The sequence below is a fragment of the Phodopus roborovskii genome, unplaced genomic scaffold (genome assembly GCF_943737965.1).
Source record: "Phodopus roborovskii unplaced genomic scaffold, PHOROB, whole genome shotgun sequence".
Taxonomy (NCBI): Eukaryota; Metazoa; Chordata; class Mammalia; order Rodentia; family Cricetidae; genus Phodopus; species Phodopus roborovskii.
This window is the reverse complement of record NW_026125444.1, coordinates 19,818,608-19,837,329: the sequence shown is the minus strand read 5'-3', so window position 1 is coordinate 19,837,329 and position 18,722 is coordinate 19,818,608. Positions and strand designations below refer to the sequence as shown.

General features: G+C 45.0%; 1 protein-coding gene across 1 annotated transcript; it reads right to left on the bottom strand.

The window, feature by feature from the left end:
• Positions 1 to 2,123: 2,123 nt before the first annotated feature.
• On the bottom strand, positions 2,124 to 16,838 carry LOC127215422 (aldose reductase-related protein 2). The gene is made up of 10 exons (XM_051175881.1): positions 16,773 to 16,838; positions 14,168 to 14,335; positions 13,040 to 13,156; positions 12,061 to 12,138; positions 6,456 to 6,578; positions 6,105 to 6,211; positions 5,579 to 5,660; positions 5,067 to 5,150; positions 3,916 to 3,998; positions 2,124 to 2,457 (listed from the first exon to the last, which is right to left on the bottom strand). Exons 1-10 carry the CDS (start codon positions 16,836 to 16,838, stop codon positions 2,415 to 2,417), a joined length of 951 nt encoding a protein of 316 aa, XP_051031838.1. The 3' UTR covers positions 2,124 to 2,414.
• Between the last annotated feature and the right edge of the window lie 1,884 nt (positions 16,839 to 18,722).

Below are 18,722 nucleotides of genomic sequence, written 5' to 3'. Positions count from 1 at the left end.
TTGTAGTATGCCTCTTTTATTATGGAACAATTATATTAAATATATAAGTATAATAAACATTTAACTCATATGCAGAATTGCATAATTTGAAGCTCATCCCTGCAAATGTGTTTTCTTTTTCTAGAACAATGGAAACACCAAAAAAAGTTAACAAGTGTTTTCATCCCTATTCTAGATATGCACTTAATCTGCTAACACATTCCACTTCTGTATTACTGACTGAGTTGAATATACTGGGATGTACTGAAAATAAAAAGAAGTACAGGGCTATAGAGATGGCTTAGTGGTTAAGAGTACTGGATGCCCTTCTAGAGGACTCCAGTTCAATTCCCAGCATCTACATAATGGCTTCCAACTGGCTGTAACTCCAGCTCCAGGGTAACCTTATCCTCTCTGAGTGAGTAACAAATGAATGTAAAGATAAATGATTATTTAAAAAAAAAAAAAAGGTACACAAATACACTTTAAGAAGCATGGGGCACTCAAATAAGGTCATTGTAATACTTCAGACAATATGTAAAGAGTTTTACCAAAAGTCTGTGTCTGCCTAGACCTCAGAATGAGATTCATTCAAAGAAAGGATCCTTGCAACTAGAGTTAGGGCATGCTGGGTGAAGGTAGGTCATGAATCCAATGGCTGGAATCAGAACAACATGGGAAGGCAGAGGGAGAAATGAGTCCAGCAGCTACAAAGCAAAGAGCCACAGGTATTCCAGCAATGTCCAGACATCAGGGAGAGCCAATGTAGAATACATTAAAGCCTCAAAAGCATGCTCCACCCTTCTGCAGCCTTGGTGGAAGAGCTGGGACATCAAACAAAAGAGTAGGAGGTAATTCCAAGGTTGGCAGCAGCAGGGAGAGACCACAAAGCCTAGAGATGGGAGGATACAGGAGGAAGGGGGATTCTCTACCCCCAGAAGTGATGTCAACTGGCAGCACTCAGAATCAATGACTTTCTTTCAAGCTGGGATTAAGTGGGAAAATGTTACTTCTACTGAAATACCACTCAAGAAGACAGCTGCTTTTCTTTCTGCAGATCTTCAACCTCCTTACAGAGGCCCCTACTGAGCGATCCCAGAGGAAGCCATCCAACTAGGAGACCTGGAAATATAGGTGACCACCTGTCCCCAACCATCATACACTTCATGGGGAAAGGCAGGGCAGAAAATCTACCTGGTGAAATATTATTGGCCGTTACACCTCACCCCATCCTGAGGTCCCACCCTCTTTCTCAATGCTATATAAGCTCATGCCAGATGCTTTGACAAGACTCAGGACTCAGTGTGATTCTCTCTGGTGAGTAGGAGGGGGGTCTGGGTCGTCGGCACTCTCCATCCTGCTCAGCCCCAAGGAGGGACCAAGAGGACTGGCTCATCCACAGCCTTTCCTGCCAGAGAACCTGGAACCCATAGGCCTAATGGGAGTGGCACCGTTAGGAGGTGTGGCCTTGCTGGAGTAGGTGTAGCTTTGTTGGAGCAGGTATGTTCCTTTGTTAGAGGATGGGTAAACTTTGAGGTCTTAGAAGCTCAAGCCAGGCCTACTGGCTTAGTTTCCCTTCCTACTGCCTGCTGTAGAACTCTTGGCTCCTTCTCCAACACCACATCTGCCTACACACTGCCCTGCTTCTCTTCATTACAACAATGGACAAAACCTCTGAAACGGAAAGCCAGCCCCAATTAAATATTTACCTTATAAGAGTTGCCGTGGTCACGGTGTCTCTTCACAGCAATAGAAACCCTAACTAAGACAGAAGTCAATGGTATTTTCACTTCCAGACCCACTTGTTTTCCACAGTGGTATCTGCGGGTTTCATAGGCTTGGCCACCACGAGCATGCTGACACATTAAAGTCAAGATGGGAAAGCAACAATCATTGAGAAGGTCACAGGGAAAGGACAAAGGGAGGGAACAAGAGAGGATACGGGTGGAAGAAAGCAACACAATGGCTTGAGCTGTCCCTGAGAACACCTGCCTTTGATATTTGGTTTAGCCACTTACTACCTGGGTGACTGTGAGCAAGTCTTGGCCTCTCCATGCCTCTATTATTTGCCAAGTGAAATGTGAATGGTAAGATCTGGATTCAGTGAACACTTCAAACTGTGTTGGACATGTTGGTCACTGTTAACTGCTTTTATTATTTCATCTTTGTGCCTTCAGCATTATCATAGCCCCTGGCGTTTGGCAAGCACATCAAATCATATGCAAGAGAGTACTGTTCACTTCGTTGAGTCACATTTCTCTGAAGTAGTCTGCTCCTGGTTGAACAATGAGGATTTGAACACAACATTGCCTTGAGTTGGCCAACATCAAGACCTGCTTGATATGATATGATATACTAAACAGCCTTGGCTTAAAAACATCTCAGGAGGACTTTGCACATCATTGAAGAAAGAACCCTCATCAGGGGATGATGCTTCAGTAGTTCACATGGAAAGGGTAGTCCTCCGCATTAGTTGTCCTGCAGCAAAATGCACACAGAAGACAGTGTTCCACAAAGGACACATATGTTATCTCATAGGCATTATTATGTGATGCACTCAACAACCTTTCTGTTCTCTTAGCCTCCTCTCCCACAGGACCATGGGAACACAAAAGGGGACCCATACTATGGCCTTCCCTCAAATGAGCATTTGAGGGGAAATGTGGCCAAGTCCTTAGAATAATGTCATAATGATAGCTCACTAGAAACCTGGCACACAGCCAAGACCCTCACAAATCCTGTTTTGGTTCATTCCCACATCGTTGTAAAGTGGGGAATCATGGTGACATTGACAGATTTGTTGTGTTAAGTAAAATAATAATATAAGCAAAGAGTTTAGGATCCTAAAATTCAGTGTACGTTTTCTGTTATTTGTACTATCATCACTACTCTGTAAATATAAGAAAACAATTTGGTGAGGTTACCAAATCTACCTGATGCTTCACAGAAAATGAGTAAGTGACAGAGTTTGGATTGGAAGCCAGCAAGCTGAAGCTTATTATCAACCAATGGCTTGCACCCATAAATCCTACTCCATCTGGCATTCCCTATTCAGTGCCCAATAGGTATCATAAGCATTTCTCAAACTCATGGCTACCGTAAGTGACAATTCTGCTCTTGAGTTGCTCAAGCAATAACAAAGCCAAGCCAACAAATCCCACATTTGATTGGTTATTGTTGTTTTGTTAGCAAATTCAATTTGCTCTGTTTTCCCATTTATCCAGAATTCAATCTCCCTAATTTCGCCTATCACCCACTAAGAAGCGGGTCCAATGACTATAATCGCTTCCCTAGATTATTCTACTAGTCTCCCTGTAATTTCTAAGTGCAAAAAGTCACTTTGTCATTCCAACCTGTGAGGTATACAAACCTCACAAAATCCTCTCCTGGCTTCCCAGCTCCCGAATAGCTAAAGTCAAAGTCCTTCCCACACTCTATACCACCTGTGTGCCCTTAGCCCAAGGCTGTCGCTAACCTTATTTCTTCCTGCAATAGCCTTCGCCTATTTGGTTCTGGCTTCATTAGCCCTCCTTACTCAAGCACTTTACCTTTCACCCCATACACACCTGGTGAGTTGCACCTGCTGCTCTCAGCACCAATCCTATTCTATTCAGCAAAACTGCTCCTGGGTCATCACACGTGAAGAACGTATAAGCTCTAGCAGGACCCATTAATTCTTATGCCCTTTGTCATACTTTTTCCCCCTCTACATCATTTGTATATGGTGTTTCTTCAACAACTAGCCTTGTGTTGTATAGTGGAATAGCATGCCTTTTCTCTATTTGCAAAGTTTGGGACGCAGTGTCTTTCCTCAAGTTTTAATTTTTCACAACTGCCTGAAAATAGTCATCCTGCCTGCCTCGTTATTCTCTTGAGCTGACCCTGCACAATTTTAGTAAAACTCCTGAGCATCCCCCTGAACCCAACACTACTTACATAGGTAAGGAACAGGCCCTCCAGTTTCTGTTGAAGCTGAGAATGGTGGCCATCTCGTCATTACTCAACTTGAAGTCAAAGACCTAGAGAAGCAAGAGTTCCAAAAACATCATTAGCAAGTAAAGTGCTGGTGAGACCTGAGGTCTACTGTTCCTCCCGTTAGGCCCACATTGCGTACAAACCGTTCTCTAAATTAAGACTGGATTGTTTATAGGGTTTAGTACTTCAAAAGGAGGGAGACTGGGTTTGCAGCTATGCTTAGTGGACAGAGACTGTGATCCCTGAGGGACAACTAGATAGTAATCTTTTAGGAGGTATGTCTTCAAATTTAACCCATTCCTCTTTGCAAGCAGGCGGGTTGTGTAGGCCAGAACAGGCTATGCATGGGTAAGACAGGCTATGGCCCATGATCTAAGAGCTCAATGATAAGCAGGGCTATTTGCAATACTAAAAGCTGCTGTTTCTAGTCCCTGCCTTCTACCTATCTTTGCTAAATGGTGATTCATCTCAATTCTGTTGCCTTAGTTTGTGTTCTATTACTGTGAGGGGACACCCATGACCATGGCTACTCTTAATAATGAAAACATTTCATTGGAGCTCGTTGTGAACAGAAAGCCCGAGGATCCAGTAGTTGCTTAGTTCACAAGGCTAGATGTCTCAGCTGGTCTTCAGTATATGCTGGAATCCTAAAGAAGAAAGCTCCAATGCCAGCAAAGAAATGGATATGCTAGCAAGGTGAGAGCAAGCAGGTGAAGAGAAAAAGCTTGCTTCTTCCATGTCTTTATATAGGCTTCCAACAGAAGGGGTGACCCAAATTAGTGTCTTCCTGTCTCAAGATCCAAATCAAAGGCATGTGTCTTCCTGACTCAAAGGTCCGGACTACAAGTGGATTCACCACTTCACAGCAAGCAAAAATAATCTCTCACAGGCATGCCCTCCATTTCTGGATTGTAGTTCATCCTGATGTAGCCAAGTCAACAACCAAGAATAGCCATCACATTTTTTGAGGCCAGCTCCCTGGGACAAGAGTTCACAAGGAGGACAGTAGAGGAAAGGGCACACTGGCAAAATGGGATGGAATGAGAAAGTTAAGGGCAAGGTCCCTGTCTCCTACTCACTAAAGAATAGCAGATGACCATCTCGGATATTACCTGAAGGTTCTCACGTATACGTGCCGGTGTCTCAGACTTGGGGATGACAGCCACATTCCTCTGGATGTGGAAGCGAATCAGAACCTGTGCACATTGAGGGGGATAACAGGTGTCCACTTAGGAGCATCTCCAAGGGTAAGGGAGATGCATCTGTGGCTATTACAGCTCTGCCCTCAAGCCCTTGGTCCTGGAAACAATACCACGATTCCCCTGGTTAGGAATGGAGAAATTAGTGTTCGAAAGGCCAAGACCCAGCACAGTTAGCACCCAGACCCAAAGACATGCTCCCATGGCGTGGCGTGGCCTGGGTACATGAGAAGAAGAAGCTGATGGATACAGGCAGTCCTGGCTTCGCTGATCCCAGATGTATTTCCTGGGCATCCCAACAGACTCACGTTTCCCAGTTCTTCTCCAAAGGATTAAAAGCAGGCGACACAATAAAGCAAGAGTAGGAAGAAGGGTTGCTGGAGAACGGAGGGGAAGGAGGGGTCAACTGGACAACAGTGTTTTACCTGGGCTGGGGTTTTGTTGTGCTTTGCAGCTATCTCCTTAATTCGGGGGTCCTCTAGGAGTGACGGGTCCCCCGGCATGGCCCTAAATGCAGAAAGATAGCTGGAGTGAATATAATCACAGTGAATGTCACTGCCAGGATAGTGTCAAAGATGAACATCACAGCCTTTCCCATTGGTAAGGCAACCAGAAGGACCTGAAAAGTTTTATCTTTCCCATGGACCTGTCCGTGGGATCAGGAGCTTTACCAATGTGAGACCCGGCAGAAATGGAGCATCAGATGTGCTCTCTCTCTCTCTCTCTCTCTCTCTCTCTCTCTCTCTCTCTCTCTCTTACTGAATCTCTCTCCCTTTTCCCTCTCTTCCTCCCACAACCCCTGTCACACAAGCCATGTACCAGTCCTCTGGTCAAACACATTACTCTAGACACATTTTCCCCCCCCCAGGTGCCTTAGAAATTCATAGCAATATTAACCAATTATGAAAGGTGGATTTCGGGTGATAGAAAGTCACCACTCTGAAGCCTCACCAAGGCCTAGCTGGGGAGCCCAGGGGGCAGTAGGCTGTGACAGTGATTCCCTTGGAGTGACAGTACTGGATCAGTTTTTCCTGAGTGAGGTATGGGTGACACTCGACCTGGAAGAGAAAGCACCTCTGTCACATCCATCGCTAGGGAAGTTGGCCTTCCTGAGTGGCTCAGAGGCAACTCTAGGAAAAGACCAACACACAGGCCTAATACTACCCACTGATAGATGCACTGTAGACCAGACCCGAGGTCTATGTCCCCCCTCGATGCTGATCCCTGAAAGACAGCTCAGTCCATTGGTCCTCGAATGTGGAAGCAGTCGTGAATGGTACTCTTTCACCAAAGCGAACTTACCTGGTTGGTCACTGGCTTATGCTTGAGTCCAGGCTTGTTCAGGAGCCTTTCAATCTGCAGGTGGTTGAAGTTGGAGATGCCCAGGGCTCTCACCAGCCCCTGGTCCACCAGTTCCTCCATGACCTGTCACAGGAAGGGATACTGGTTAGATGGTTGTAGGAGGAATCAGGGATGCTGGCTCAGCTTTACAATGGTACAGGATACTTTGCAATGAATCCACTATTGCAAGTTTGGCCAAAGCACTGAAGGCAACTTTTGATCCAAGGTACCTCTGGCTGTTTCAAGCCCTACTGCCCAAGCTCAAATAATGTGAAATATGCGAAAGCTTTGAATGTTTTCTGCTCTGTGTGCATCCAAACCCGGGTCATTCATGGAGAAGGCGCTAGTCTGTGCAATGGCATGGCTTCTGTGGGATATCTTTTAAAATTAGTTATTTTCTGCTATTGAGGGTTATTAAACCTAGGACCTCTTAAACACTAAATACTAAATAGGCTACCACTGAGCTATATTCCTGGCCCATTTTTAAATGTCATGATTGAAGGGACTCTGGCCAGCTCATGTGGCCAGCATGGTTCTGGAAGGCCTTGCCCTTTACTCTCATTCCCTCTGCCTTGCTAGAAACCATTAGATTATATTCGTAAAGCTAGCCACCAAGGTCTATTCCTTTATTTGGGCCCTTCCTCTTCCTGAAGCTAATTAGCAAGGCCCAGCAATCAAAAGCCCTGTTGGCTCCCTTAATTAACATGCCCAACTAAAATTAAACACTTCATCCTAACACGGGGTCTCCCTTGGACCTTTATAAACTGCTATCCAGAAGCAGTGCTTCCTCTCTCCCTCTCTCTCTCTCTCTCTCTCTCTCTCTCTCATACACACACGCACACACACCCTGACAAATACCCCTGTCCTCTATCTTCTGTCTTTGTCTCTTAATCCCTGCCCTGTGTCCCTCAGAGCAAATAAATCTCCTTTGTGCTGAGAACATGGTTTGAGAACTTGATCTTGGGGGTCCTGAGCCGGCACTTTTCCGTGATGCATTCTCTGTCCAAACCTTTGTGATGGCTAGCTTGACAAAAGCTGTCAGCTTGACAAAAGCTAGAGTTATGTGGGAAAAGAAACTCAATTAAAAAACTCGTCTCTCTAAGATTTGCCTATGGGCAAGTCTGTAGGGCATTTTCTTAATTAGTGACTGATGTGGGAGGGAGGTCCAGCCCACTGTTGGGGGTGTGAGACCTGGGCAGATGGCCCTAGGGAAAATAAGAAAGCAGGCTGGGTAAACAGGTAAGCAGCACACTCTGTGACTTCTGCATCCATTCCTGCCTCCAGGTTCCTGCCCTGACTTCCCTCAGCAATAAAGGTGGACCTGAGAGTTGTAAATGGTCACAGTGTTTCCGTCCCGGAAAACTTACTCTGTAGTCTTCAGCCAGGATTTGAACTTGTGATCCTCCTGCCTCTGTCTCCAGCTTGTCTAGGGTTATATTCCTGATCATCAGGACTGGCTGTTAGTCTAGGCTCTAAGATTTTTCTTCCTTGAAAACCACAGCTTGATGTGCAGTGGGGAATGCCAGGCAGATATACTGGGCCTGGTAAGAGACCCTGACCTAGAACTGAATTCTGGCTGAAAGTTGTCCCATTCACAGCTTGTCCTACAAAAAATGCTTCAACCTCAAAGACCTAGGGTTTATTATTTTTTGCCTATAAAGAGCTTATGGCAACCCAAATTGAACACGCAATGATATTTCGTTTATTGTACATCCCTGTTGGGAGTTTCTAGAGTGTAAAAGTAAGCAATGAGCTGGGTAGGGGTGGCACACACCTTTAATCCCAGCACTCGGGAGACAGAGCAGGAGGATCTCTGTGAGTTCGAGACCAGCCTGGTGTACAAGAGCTAGTTCCAGAACAGCCTCCAAAGCCACAGAGAAACCCCATCTTAAAAAAAAAAAAGTAAGCAATGTGCTTTCTGCTTGAGGTTCTTTTTTTCCCACAGAGTCTCATTTTGTAGACCAGGTTGGCCTTGAACTTGTAGGATTCAACCTCTGGAGTCCTGGGATTAAAGGGATATGCCACCACACCCAGCCCACTTGAGATTCTAATTAAAGTTCTGGGGTATCCCCTCCGTGAGCCAGCTGCCTCAGTGCTGAAGCTACCTCAGCTTAGTTGACAGTTGACATTGCTTCAAGGACCAAGGAAGGAAGGAAAGAATCCACAGGATCCCGGACACACACACACACACACTAGGAGTAGAGTTCAAACTGGGCATAGAAAAATAACACAAGGAAAGGTGATAAAATCATGAGCAGATTTGGGGGAAGGAAAAGCAAAACATAGAGATAAGGATGAGCAGGTTGTGTTCAGCTGACATCTTTTCTATCGTTTCTCAATCTTGGCTGCACCTTGGACCTTCTGAAGGCTCTAAAAGAAATGGGTGTCTTCTGTGGTGATTTATTAAAGCTTTGAGGATTGGGAAAGTAAAGTCAGCTATGGTGATCAGGCAGTGGTGGTACACACCTTAAAATCCAAGGACTCAGGATTAAGAGGTAGATGGATCTCTTAGTTCAAGGCCATGCTGAGCCACAAGAAATATACCCAGTCCTAAAGAGAAACAGCTCACACAAAGATGATCTTAGCACTTGGGATTACATGCCTTTAATCCCAGGACTCATGAGATGTATTTAAGGCAGGACAGGGTCTCAGAGCTGGCATTCATTCTCCAGCCACACTAAGGATAGGAAGACATTAAAGTCTCGGTATTCTCCAGCCACACAGAGGAAAACACTTTGGTTGAGCCAGGATCATAATTCAGTCTCAGAGTGCGAGTTAGTGCCCAGCTGCTTTGCTTTTCTGATCTTCAGTTTGAAGTCTCTGGGTCTTTTATTTGTTATGCTACAGGTATCTAGACTCCACTCCCAGGGATTTCCTTTGGGATGCAGCATAGACATTAGGGTATTCAAAATGCCCTCTTCAGACTTTACCATACCAGGTTAGAAGCCCTTCAGTAAGGGAGACTTCACTAGGCAAGACAGTTTAGCATTGATGAGATCTGAAGGTCCCAGCACCTTCCCAGTGAGAAATAAGATAAGTGCTACTCTGTGACCTGGGTCAGGTTTGGCTTGTGTGTATGATCTATCTTCCCTTCTTTATACTCTCTTCCCTTCCTCTGTTATAGATTGTGGCTGATGAACTCTCTATTGGATTGGTTATGGGTCCATGAAACTACCCTATCCAGGCATATTCAATCCTGGCAAAATCAAATCAGAGCAGGATAGTATCTTTTTTTTTTTTTTTTAATCTCTGTGAAGTTTTTATGTAGGAATCAGCCTTGAATTTATTAACAAGACAGCAAATTAGCCCCAGTGTAAGATACTATGGCAGAATTCCCATTTCAGTATGACAAAACGAACAATAGAGTATTAAGATATTTAAGAGGCCATGTTTTCATCAATATATACAGTTGCCATCTTATCTAGGTACCCTCTTAGTACCCTTAGCTCAATGCAAAATGAGCAAGGAAATCAGGAACTCTGTGTCAGTGCACACATTAAAACATTGTTGATTCTGTGTACATAAGATCAAGTGAGGTAATATAGAACCTCCCTATTGTTGTAGTTTGGGGTTTAATTGTTTTTCCTTTCACATCTAACACCAGAAGCCTCATCCAGTGTTGAAGACCCATCCATATAAACTCAAGTGTTAAAAAGAATGCCTTTGTTTATTTAAACCCAGGGCCTTGTACCTGCTCTACAAGCAATCTACCAGAGCTAACCTTCCAGCCTCCAGTCCCCCATCCTTCCAAATTCCTTGTAACAGATGTTATGTTACTAGTGGGCAAATTTAATGATTCACTTGCCAAGGATAAGTCCTTTAAATACATGTCCAGGTGTTGTGTTAACTATCATTAAATAGATGAACAAACATCTATTCACCCCAGATGGGGTAACAACGATAAACAGACCAAAGAAACAATTTTTCTGAAGTCTAGTTCTTGAAAGAGTGCGTTTAATTGGATTTAAGAAGCATGGTCAAGTTAGGAGTGACTATACCCACAAAGAAAAAAGACTCATTCCCTAGCAATTTGTGAACATCCAGTGCAGGTAATCACAGCCTAACTTCACAACAGCAAGCAAGCCAAGCCCCCAGGACAGTGTTCCTCCACACCAGGGTTTCCAGTCTTACCACTGGGCAGACAGGGTGGCCTGCTTTCCTGCCTTCACCCTCGGCTGTCACATGGGGTTTGCTCTCTACATTTTCATACCGTGACCAGTTAAAGCTCAAAGTGGCTGTGCTAGTAGATAAGCACTTTGGGGCAGACCATGCACAAGTCACATTTCAGTTTGTTTTATCAATTCCAATCTCTCCAAAGAAGGCAAGTTTCCTAAAGTCTGGAGCATAAGACAACTCAGGAGTGCCTGACAAACAGGATGCTAATTCTCGGAGTCTGTTTTTTCTAACCGTTTACGACTTGTCCATTCGATTTGCCCTACCTTTTAAGCATTTGCAAGAGGATAGTAAATGTACTGGGTAGTTTTATGTCAACTTGATACAAACTAAAGTCATCAGAGAGGAGGGAACCTCAGCTGAGAGAATGCCTCCATAAGATTGGGCTGTGGGCAAGCCTGTAGAGCATTTTCTTAATTAGTGACTGACGAGGGAGGGCCCAGCCCATGGTGGGTGGTGACATCCCTGGGCAGGTTTTATGAGAAAGCAGGTAGAGCAAGTCCAGGATAGCAAGCCAGTAAGCAGCACCCTCCATGGTCTCTGCATCAGCTCCTGCCTCCAGGTTCCTGCCCTGCTTGAGTTCCTGTCCTGACTTTCCCCGGTGATGAACAGTGCTTTGGAAGTGCAAGCTGCCTTGGTCATGGTATTTCATCATAGCAATGATAACCTAACTCATACAGTGGTAAAAGTTATTAGAGAAAAACAATCATACTTTAATTTGTTTTTACATGATTATGCAAGTCAAGGCCTCAGTTGATCTAAAAAGCAGGCCAGTGTGTTTTCTGATGTGTGCTCTTGTATTTACTGCCAAGCAGGATGTTCCAAGCCTGCTGGGCTTGGATCACACAGATCTGAATCCAGTCATGATCGTGTCACATGCTTTCTGTATAACATGACAACTTACCAATCATCTAGGTTAGGATTTTATCATCTGTACATGGGGAAGCAACATGGGGAAGCTAATGACCATTGAGCTCTTTGATTACATTTCTGCAATTAGCTATTTTAATCCTTGTTACACCCTAGTGATATGCATCGTTATTATGTTTTATGATTCTTTTTTAATGACAAAGACACTGAGACCTACAGGAGTTAAATTTTTACTCCAGGTTGCCCAATTATTCCAAGTTCCCAGCCCATCCCTCTGTTTCCGTTACAGCATGTTTCTATCAAATTGTGATACACTGTATCTCCTGCTTCACTTAGATCTCAGTGCAAATAGTGTCATAAGGAACCTCAATCCATTTAGTGATGAGTAAAGTGTAATGAGAGAATTGGAGAGTTCAGTGATGGCATCCCATACAAGGCACATGGGCTGTTATCCCAGGATAGACACAATGGGCATCTGACAAATTTTTCTCTCTGAGCGCACTTTAAAGAAACTAAAACCTACCTCCCAAGCATCCAGGAATGTGTATTTACTGGTGAGAATGTTGCCTTTATCATCTGTGGGGAAAAACTCCTTCCCTGGCTGTAATGCAAAACGACAAACCCATTGGAATCTGCTTGTAGATAACCGTTCCTGTGGAGAGAAGTCTCAGGAGAGAGCAGTAACAAACCCCCACACCTGCATGACATCTGGTCAAGCTCTGGAGAACACACTTCAAGACAGCCTCAGGCCTATCTCTGCTCAGTCTACCACAACATGGAAATCCTTTATTTCTGACACGGCTGGCTTGGCTTTACAACCCGGTTAAGATATTGCAGGAGCCATCATTATCACCATGAAAATTAACCCAACATACCAAAACCAATATAAACTTGGAGGGGATTTTAATTTCAGGGCAATTAGGCAACATTAAAAAGAACGGGTATAGCAGTAGACAGCATCTATTGTCACAACCTGAGTAAAGACTGACTTTGGGGTATCATGCCACCAACACCGTAGCTGGTCTTGAAGGGAAAAGACTAAGAATTCCACTTCCTCCAGGCTCTTGAGAGCAGGCAGGAGGAGGTTCCCAGCATTGCATTTGGCAGTTTTCCAGGGTGGGTTGACTGCCTCCCACCATCAATAGGCAGCCAACCCATGAGTGCACTAGGGGGTAGCAGGAGTGTGGAGCCCTAAGAACGCTATGCTAGACCATCCTATGAGATTCCCGGAGAGTCGACCATGGGCATGGAGCCAATGGGAAGGTGACAGGCCAGTCATATTTATCTGGGCTGACAGGAATCATAGTTTCTCTAAAATAAAATTAAAGCCAAACCTGAGCATGTGCCATCCCCGTGCGCGGCTTGTTGACCCAGACTCCCTTTGGGGCCAGAGTCCTCTGTGTAAGAGAGCCTGCCTCCGTTTTCCCTCCCCCTCCCCCCCCCCCGCCCCCAGCTAAGGCTCAGCTACTGGTGCTACAGATGGGGCAAAGAGCAGCTCTAACCTGGAATCCCTGCGGCCAGTGAACTAGATACAGGTCCAGATAGTCCAGTTTCAGATCTGTAAGCGTTTTCTGAAAGGCTTTCTTCACCAGGCTTTTCTCAAAGAAGGTGGGCCACAGCTGCAGGTGACAAGGGTGGGCGGAGTGGGCGGGGTGGGCGGGGCGTTAGGGCTGGGAAAAGAAAGGGCCACTCGAGTCACCCTGCTTTGAGATTTGCAGCTGACCTAACCCCAGGAAAGGCCATCCGTTTATAGTAAAGTTAGTAGGCCACCAACATTCAGTAAGTCCACGGTGTGCATATGTGTTCGTCCATGCTCTGTACTCTTGTTTCTTGAAGCACATCTGGCCTTTGGTTAAATATGTTTGTTCCTGTAGTATTTCTTTCCTTGGCTGTCACCTCCCAGAAGGGGCAAGCATGTGACTAGTCCTTACATTTCAAGCATTCTGATGCTCTTGAGGAGCTGTCCCTTTTTGTACCCCCACGACCTGAAGCCTGTTGGGCCCAAAGTGATGAAATACAAGTTTATCCAGATGCGACCACTCGCCACAGAGGGTCTACTTATTGCACAGTTCCCAAGAACCTGGAACTAGACTCTTTTGATGAATTACATCTAATAAAAAGCCTATAACTCCTCACATACCCACTCCCTTCTTTTTTTAATAATATTTTACCGTTCACCCTTTACTGATCTGGAATAAAGAGATTCCTGTTCACAATAAGTAATGCGCCCACCATTTCCAAAATGCCCATGTCTGAAGAAAAACAAAACAAAGCAAAAACCACAGGGCCAGAGCCACACCAGGCAGTGTGGGCTGGAATGCAGCCTGCATGTACCCCCTAGCCTCTGCCTACCACTTAGCAAATGGACCCAACTAAGAGAAGACAGAGAGGCCAACGGTACTGAGAGACTCGTTGGAGCCGTTCCCACCACAGGAAAAACAACAAGGGTTGGGGGCCAGCAGCATCTTCTTCCAGTACTGCCTTGGAGTGTGGACATTTACATACAATGATAACAAAGGAGAAGGGTATTAGGAGAAATTCAGCCACCTAAGAAAGATGGACAGGGCTCTTGGTGTGGTCCAGATCTTCCACCGGCCTTGGAGACACAGTCACCAAGCGTGTCACTGTACCTTGCTGACAATGAAGAGGTCCTCCCGCTTCACAGCCTTCTCCTGGAGCTTCTCTCTGATCCCGTCTCCCACCTCATTCTCGTTCTCATACAGATAGGCACAGTCAATGTGGCGATATCCAGCATCAATGGCCGCCTTCACAGCTTCCTTGACTTTGCTTGGGGGAGACTGAAAGACAAGACAAGGCCCATCAGAGGCACCGGAGGCCTCCTCTTAAAGGTTCTATATGGACCAGATTCCCCAAACCACAGCCTCACTGGGGTTCCGTTTCCAAGTGGACACTGGGGACGCTGGGGAACGTTTCAAAGGAAAAGAAAAAGTGAACTGAACTAATTATTTTAGGTTAGCATATGAAGTGATGGGTTTCATCATGCCATCTTCATACACATGTCATTGTCATGAACATCATCCCATGTTTCATTCTAGTAATAAATTGTTACTTTCCCCCTCTAATCTAGGCTGATTTTGAAGGGTCTCTAGGTTCTGGCAGTGATAGATGGCTCCAAAATTGCCACTCCCTGACCCCTGAAGTGACAAAGAGGAGTTTTCAGACCCCGAACCTCAAAAATGATCACTACAATCACTACAAGCTAATCTGATACCATGTGTCAGTATGAGGCGGAACAGATTTCCCAGTCTCTCTAAATTGTGATTGACAAATGGGAATAGTAACAGCCGGCACCTTATGTTGCTTGCTTGCAGTAAAGATTTTATCAACCACCTGACTATAAGATTCAGGAGGTGCAATCATTGGAGAATCACTGTTTCATAAAATGAAAGAGTAAATGGACATTCTTTTTCACGGATTAAAAAAAGAGAAGAAGAAGAAACTAGAACAAGAGAAAAGGCCACATGGAAATACCATGGTCTGATCTCACCTAGCATCCAGATTGTACTTTGGGAAAATAAAAACTTTTGAGTCATCTCTCAGGAGCAGACTATAGTACTGCTTGCCTGAGTCCCAGCACAAGGGAGGCAGAGGCAGGAAGTGCATGAATTTGAGGTCTGCACATCACACATGCACACTCTCACGCACACGCGCACACACACACACACACACACACACACACACACACACGAGAGAGAGAGAGAGAGGAAGAGAGACAGAGAGAACTCCAAATATAACGTGTGTTGGCTTATAGTTATGAAATCCACATTTTGGAGGCAGGAAGATCAGGAGTTCAAAGCCAGGGTCAGCCACACCATGATTGGAAGCCAGCTTGAGCTCTGTGAGACCGTCTCAAAACAACAAAACAAGCCCAGACAAATAAAAACCATTTCATCTCTCACAAAAATCTAGAAACTCTTTCTGTGGTTGTCAAGCGCAGAGAGGCATCTGTAGCAGAGATCAGCAGGTATGCCATCATGGAGGCAAGGATCGCTGCCGGCCACCCAGAGGCACTGGGGTCCAGGCCCAAGCCCCACCCTCCTGCACACGCACTGATGGGCACACTGTCCTTCCCACCAGCACCGGCTCCTCATCCTGAAAAGGAATCTAGTAAGTCTTCTCTACATCACTGTTGGAATTCTGAAAGTTCACCTCTGCTGATTTTTCCAGGTAAATAGATTCCCTGGAGCTCTGCAAGTGATTGTTTACTGTGTTGATGGAGGAGAAATTGTGCTTTGGAGCAAATCTTGCTATTCTGGTAAGGTTTCAACCCAGTGTTGAAAGAAAAAGAAGTCCTAACTGGGTATAAGAATGGACAGAGAACAGGAAGCTGTAGGAGTTGAGCCTTGGGGGACGGGAGAGCAGAAGGACTTTAGAACCAGCTCCCGACAAACAGTGTGGCTTCTGCCTGTGATCTCAGCGCTAGGGAGGCTGAAGCAGAAGGATTGCTCCAAGTTCAAGGTAACAGAGTGTTACCCTGTTTCAAGGAACCAAAACCAAGCACAGGTCGTGGGGAAACGCTGGCTAATGTCATGTAATCACTGAGGGGAAAGAGGCCGAATTACTAGATGGAACAATGTCAGGCTTGTCTCAAAGACGGCTGGGAAATCGGCTTCCCTGGGCAATAGAATGGACTCAGAACATTTTGCCAGGACAGATTAACATAGCCAGGCAGAAACTGTGCCGCCAAACCACGCTTTCTGTGGTTCCAGTGCTCAGCTTTTACTGTATACCAAAACCACGTAGAGTCTTGGTAAAGGGCAGAGGCCAGTTCAGAAGCCCAGACTGGCATCTGAGACTCTGCCTTTCACACAGGCTCCCAAGCCAGATACTGCAGATGGAGTTCTCCGAGGGTAGCAAAGGGATCTGGGTCATTTCAGAATTTTTACCCTCTCTCTCAGTCACTCAACCAGAAACAAAGTAACATCAAAGACTTAGAAAATGCAGGAAGTTTCTGAGTCCCAAGAAAAATCTTGCCAAGAGAGGAATTGCCCAGAAACCATTTTCTGCTTTACATATAACATCCACTTGATACTTGCTATAGAAGCTATCATCATTTTTACAAAATCCACTCTAGTAGATTTTGTACTGAGAAACCCCTGAGAAAGAAAAGCCTCTGGCTATGGACTTCAAGACCCTGGGCAGATGATGTACAAAGAAGAAGAAATGCCAAAATGGCCTTTGAAGGGAGCAGGTGGCCCAAGACCGTGCACTCACCTTCCAGGTGCCCAGGCCCACGATGGGCATCTTGGCTTTGGTACTGAGCCCCACGAAGGTGGCCATGGTTGCTACAGAAACAGTTCTAAGTGAGTAGACACACACCTGTGCCCAGGTTAAGGAGGCAAGCAGTGCTTTTATGTCCTGGATCAGGAGTCCAGCTCTTCCAGTGTGGGCAGGCAGCCACAAGCCTGGGTCTGGCACCACAACAAAGTTTTATTTCAGTCTTTTGTCAGATTGGGTAATGCGAACGAAGATTAAACACTACCCAGTGCCAACTCTCCCTGATACAGAATGCAGTAATTAGGTTTTGATTGCCACGGTCAAGTTTGCAAACCAAAAATAAGGTAGGATGTAGGCTCTCCCAGGATGAACTGGTTAGATTATTTGAGAAGGGGCATTTCCACAAGAGGAGGCATGCAGTAGTGAACTGTGTGAGCCCTAAGAAGTCTGTAGCAAGGGCAACCTCCCAAAGACAAAATGAGGAAGCCTACACAAATTATTTTGAAACCAACTATCATGGGACACATGAATCAATAAAAAGGGGCTGGCTGTCTGAGATCAAACAGACACTTGGACAGGTATCCCAGCAGAAAGACTTTATGTAAGGTAATGTTCACTTCCATGCAAGCCTATGATTCCAGGAGTGCCCATGATTTACTCTGTACTTGTCTAATCGCTCTAAGATTGTGGTAAACGTTCTCACAAAGTGAGAAATTACCTGCTAACCATTTGGCCAGGACTGTTTAGTACTAAAATTATTTTAATACCTACTTTAAAAAATCTTTAGTTATTATGAGATGTTGTGTACTCAACAAAGAAAGGATGAAAAATAAAGACGAATGTAGGTATGAGACCATAAATCATTTGTATTACCATCACTCAAGATGCCATTGCCCAGTGCTGTCTTCCTCTAGTCTTTACACATGTATGTGCTTTGTCTACCTGCCCATGTTATACGTGCGCAACAGACACTCTGTACATTGATAAAGGGTCATTTTAATAAATGGTTTAATAAAAGGTTAGACTTTATGATTATTTATGGTATTGTTCTGAAAATTCTTAAGTGCTTGCTTTCTAGTATGAATAAGCAATGTTTCAAGGTATATGAAGTTGCCTAGTTTCTGAAGATTCTCTTCTCCCAGGCTCTGTTTCCTGTTTCATCATAGGAGTACAAGGTTACAGGTGTCTCAGCTTTTGTGGTCTGGAGACTTGAACTTTGGTGATCCCATTTGCACAGCAAGTTTTTATCCACAAGGCCAAACTCTCCAGCCCCCCCCCCCCACAATGAGACTAAAGTAAAGAAATTTGGATTAATTCCTGGTCAGAGGAAATCTCAAAACAACCTAGTGTAGACTTTGTCATGTGGTTACTAGTGTTCATGCTTATAAGGATTTATAATGAAAAGGAGCAAGCTGAGCAAAGGAAAATACACAAAGTACAATTTGAGGAGAAGAAAGAGCACTAGGAAGTGGAATGGAATGAAGTCTTGTGTTTAAGGAGATAAACAAATTAAGAGATGGAATAAAGGGAATGGTGACCTCGGGGCAAGATCCCACCCCGCTAAGTTTCCAACTTATGAGAACGAATTAAAGAAGAGCTTAGAGCCAGGTGTGGTTGCACACGCCTTTAACCCCAGCACTAAGAAGGCCAGGGCTGGCAGGTCTCTGAGTTTGCATGATCTACAGAGCAAGTTCCAGGACAGTCAAGCTTAGGCAGTAAAGGAAACCACAGAAAACAGAAAGCTGGTGAAGATGTAGTTGAACAAAGGGGGGGGGCATGTTCCAGCCCCAGCTAACAGCAGCATTGGCCACGTGGTTCTGGCTTTAGAGTCAAGGATAGAAGAAAGGGTGTATGGAATCTACCCCTATGACTAAGGAAAGCCACTGAGGCAGGGCATGTGGTAGCTGTGTCTCTGCATGGAGGCCTAGAGGAGCCATTGCATGGAAC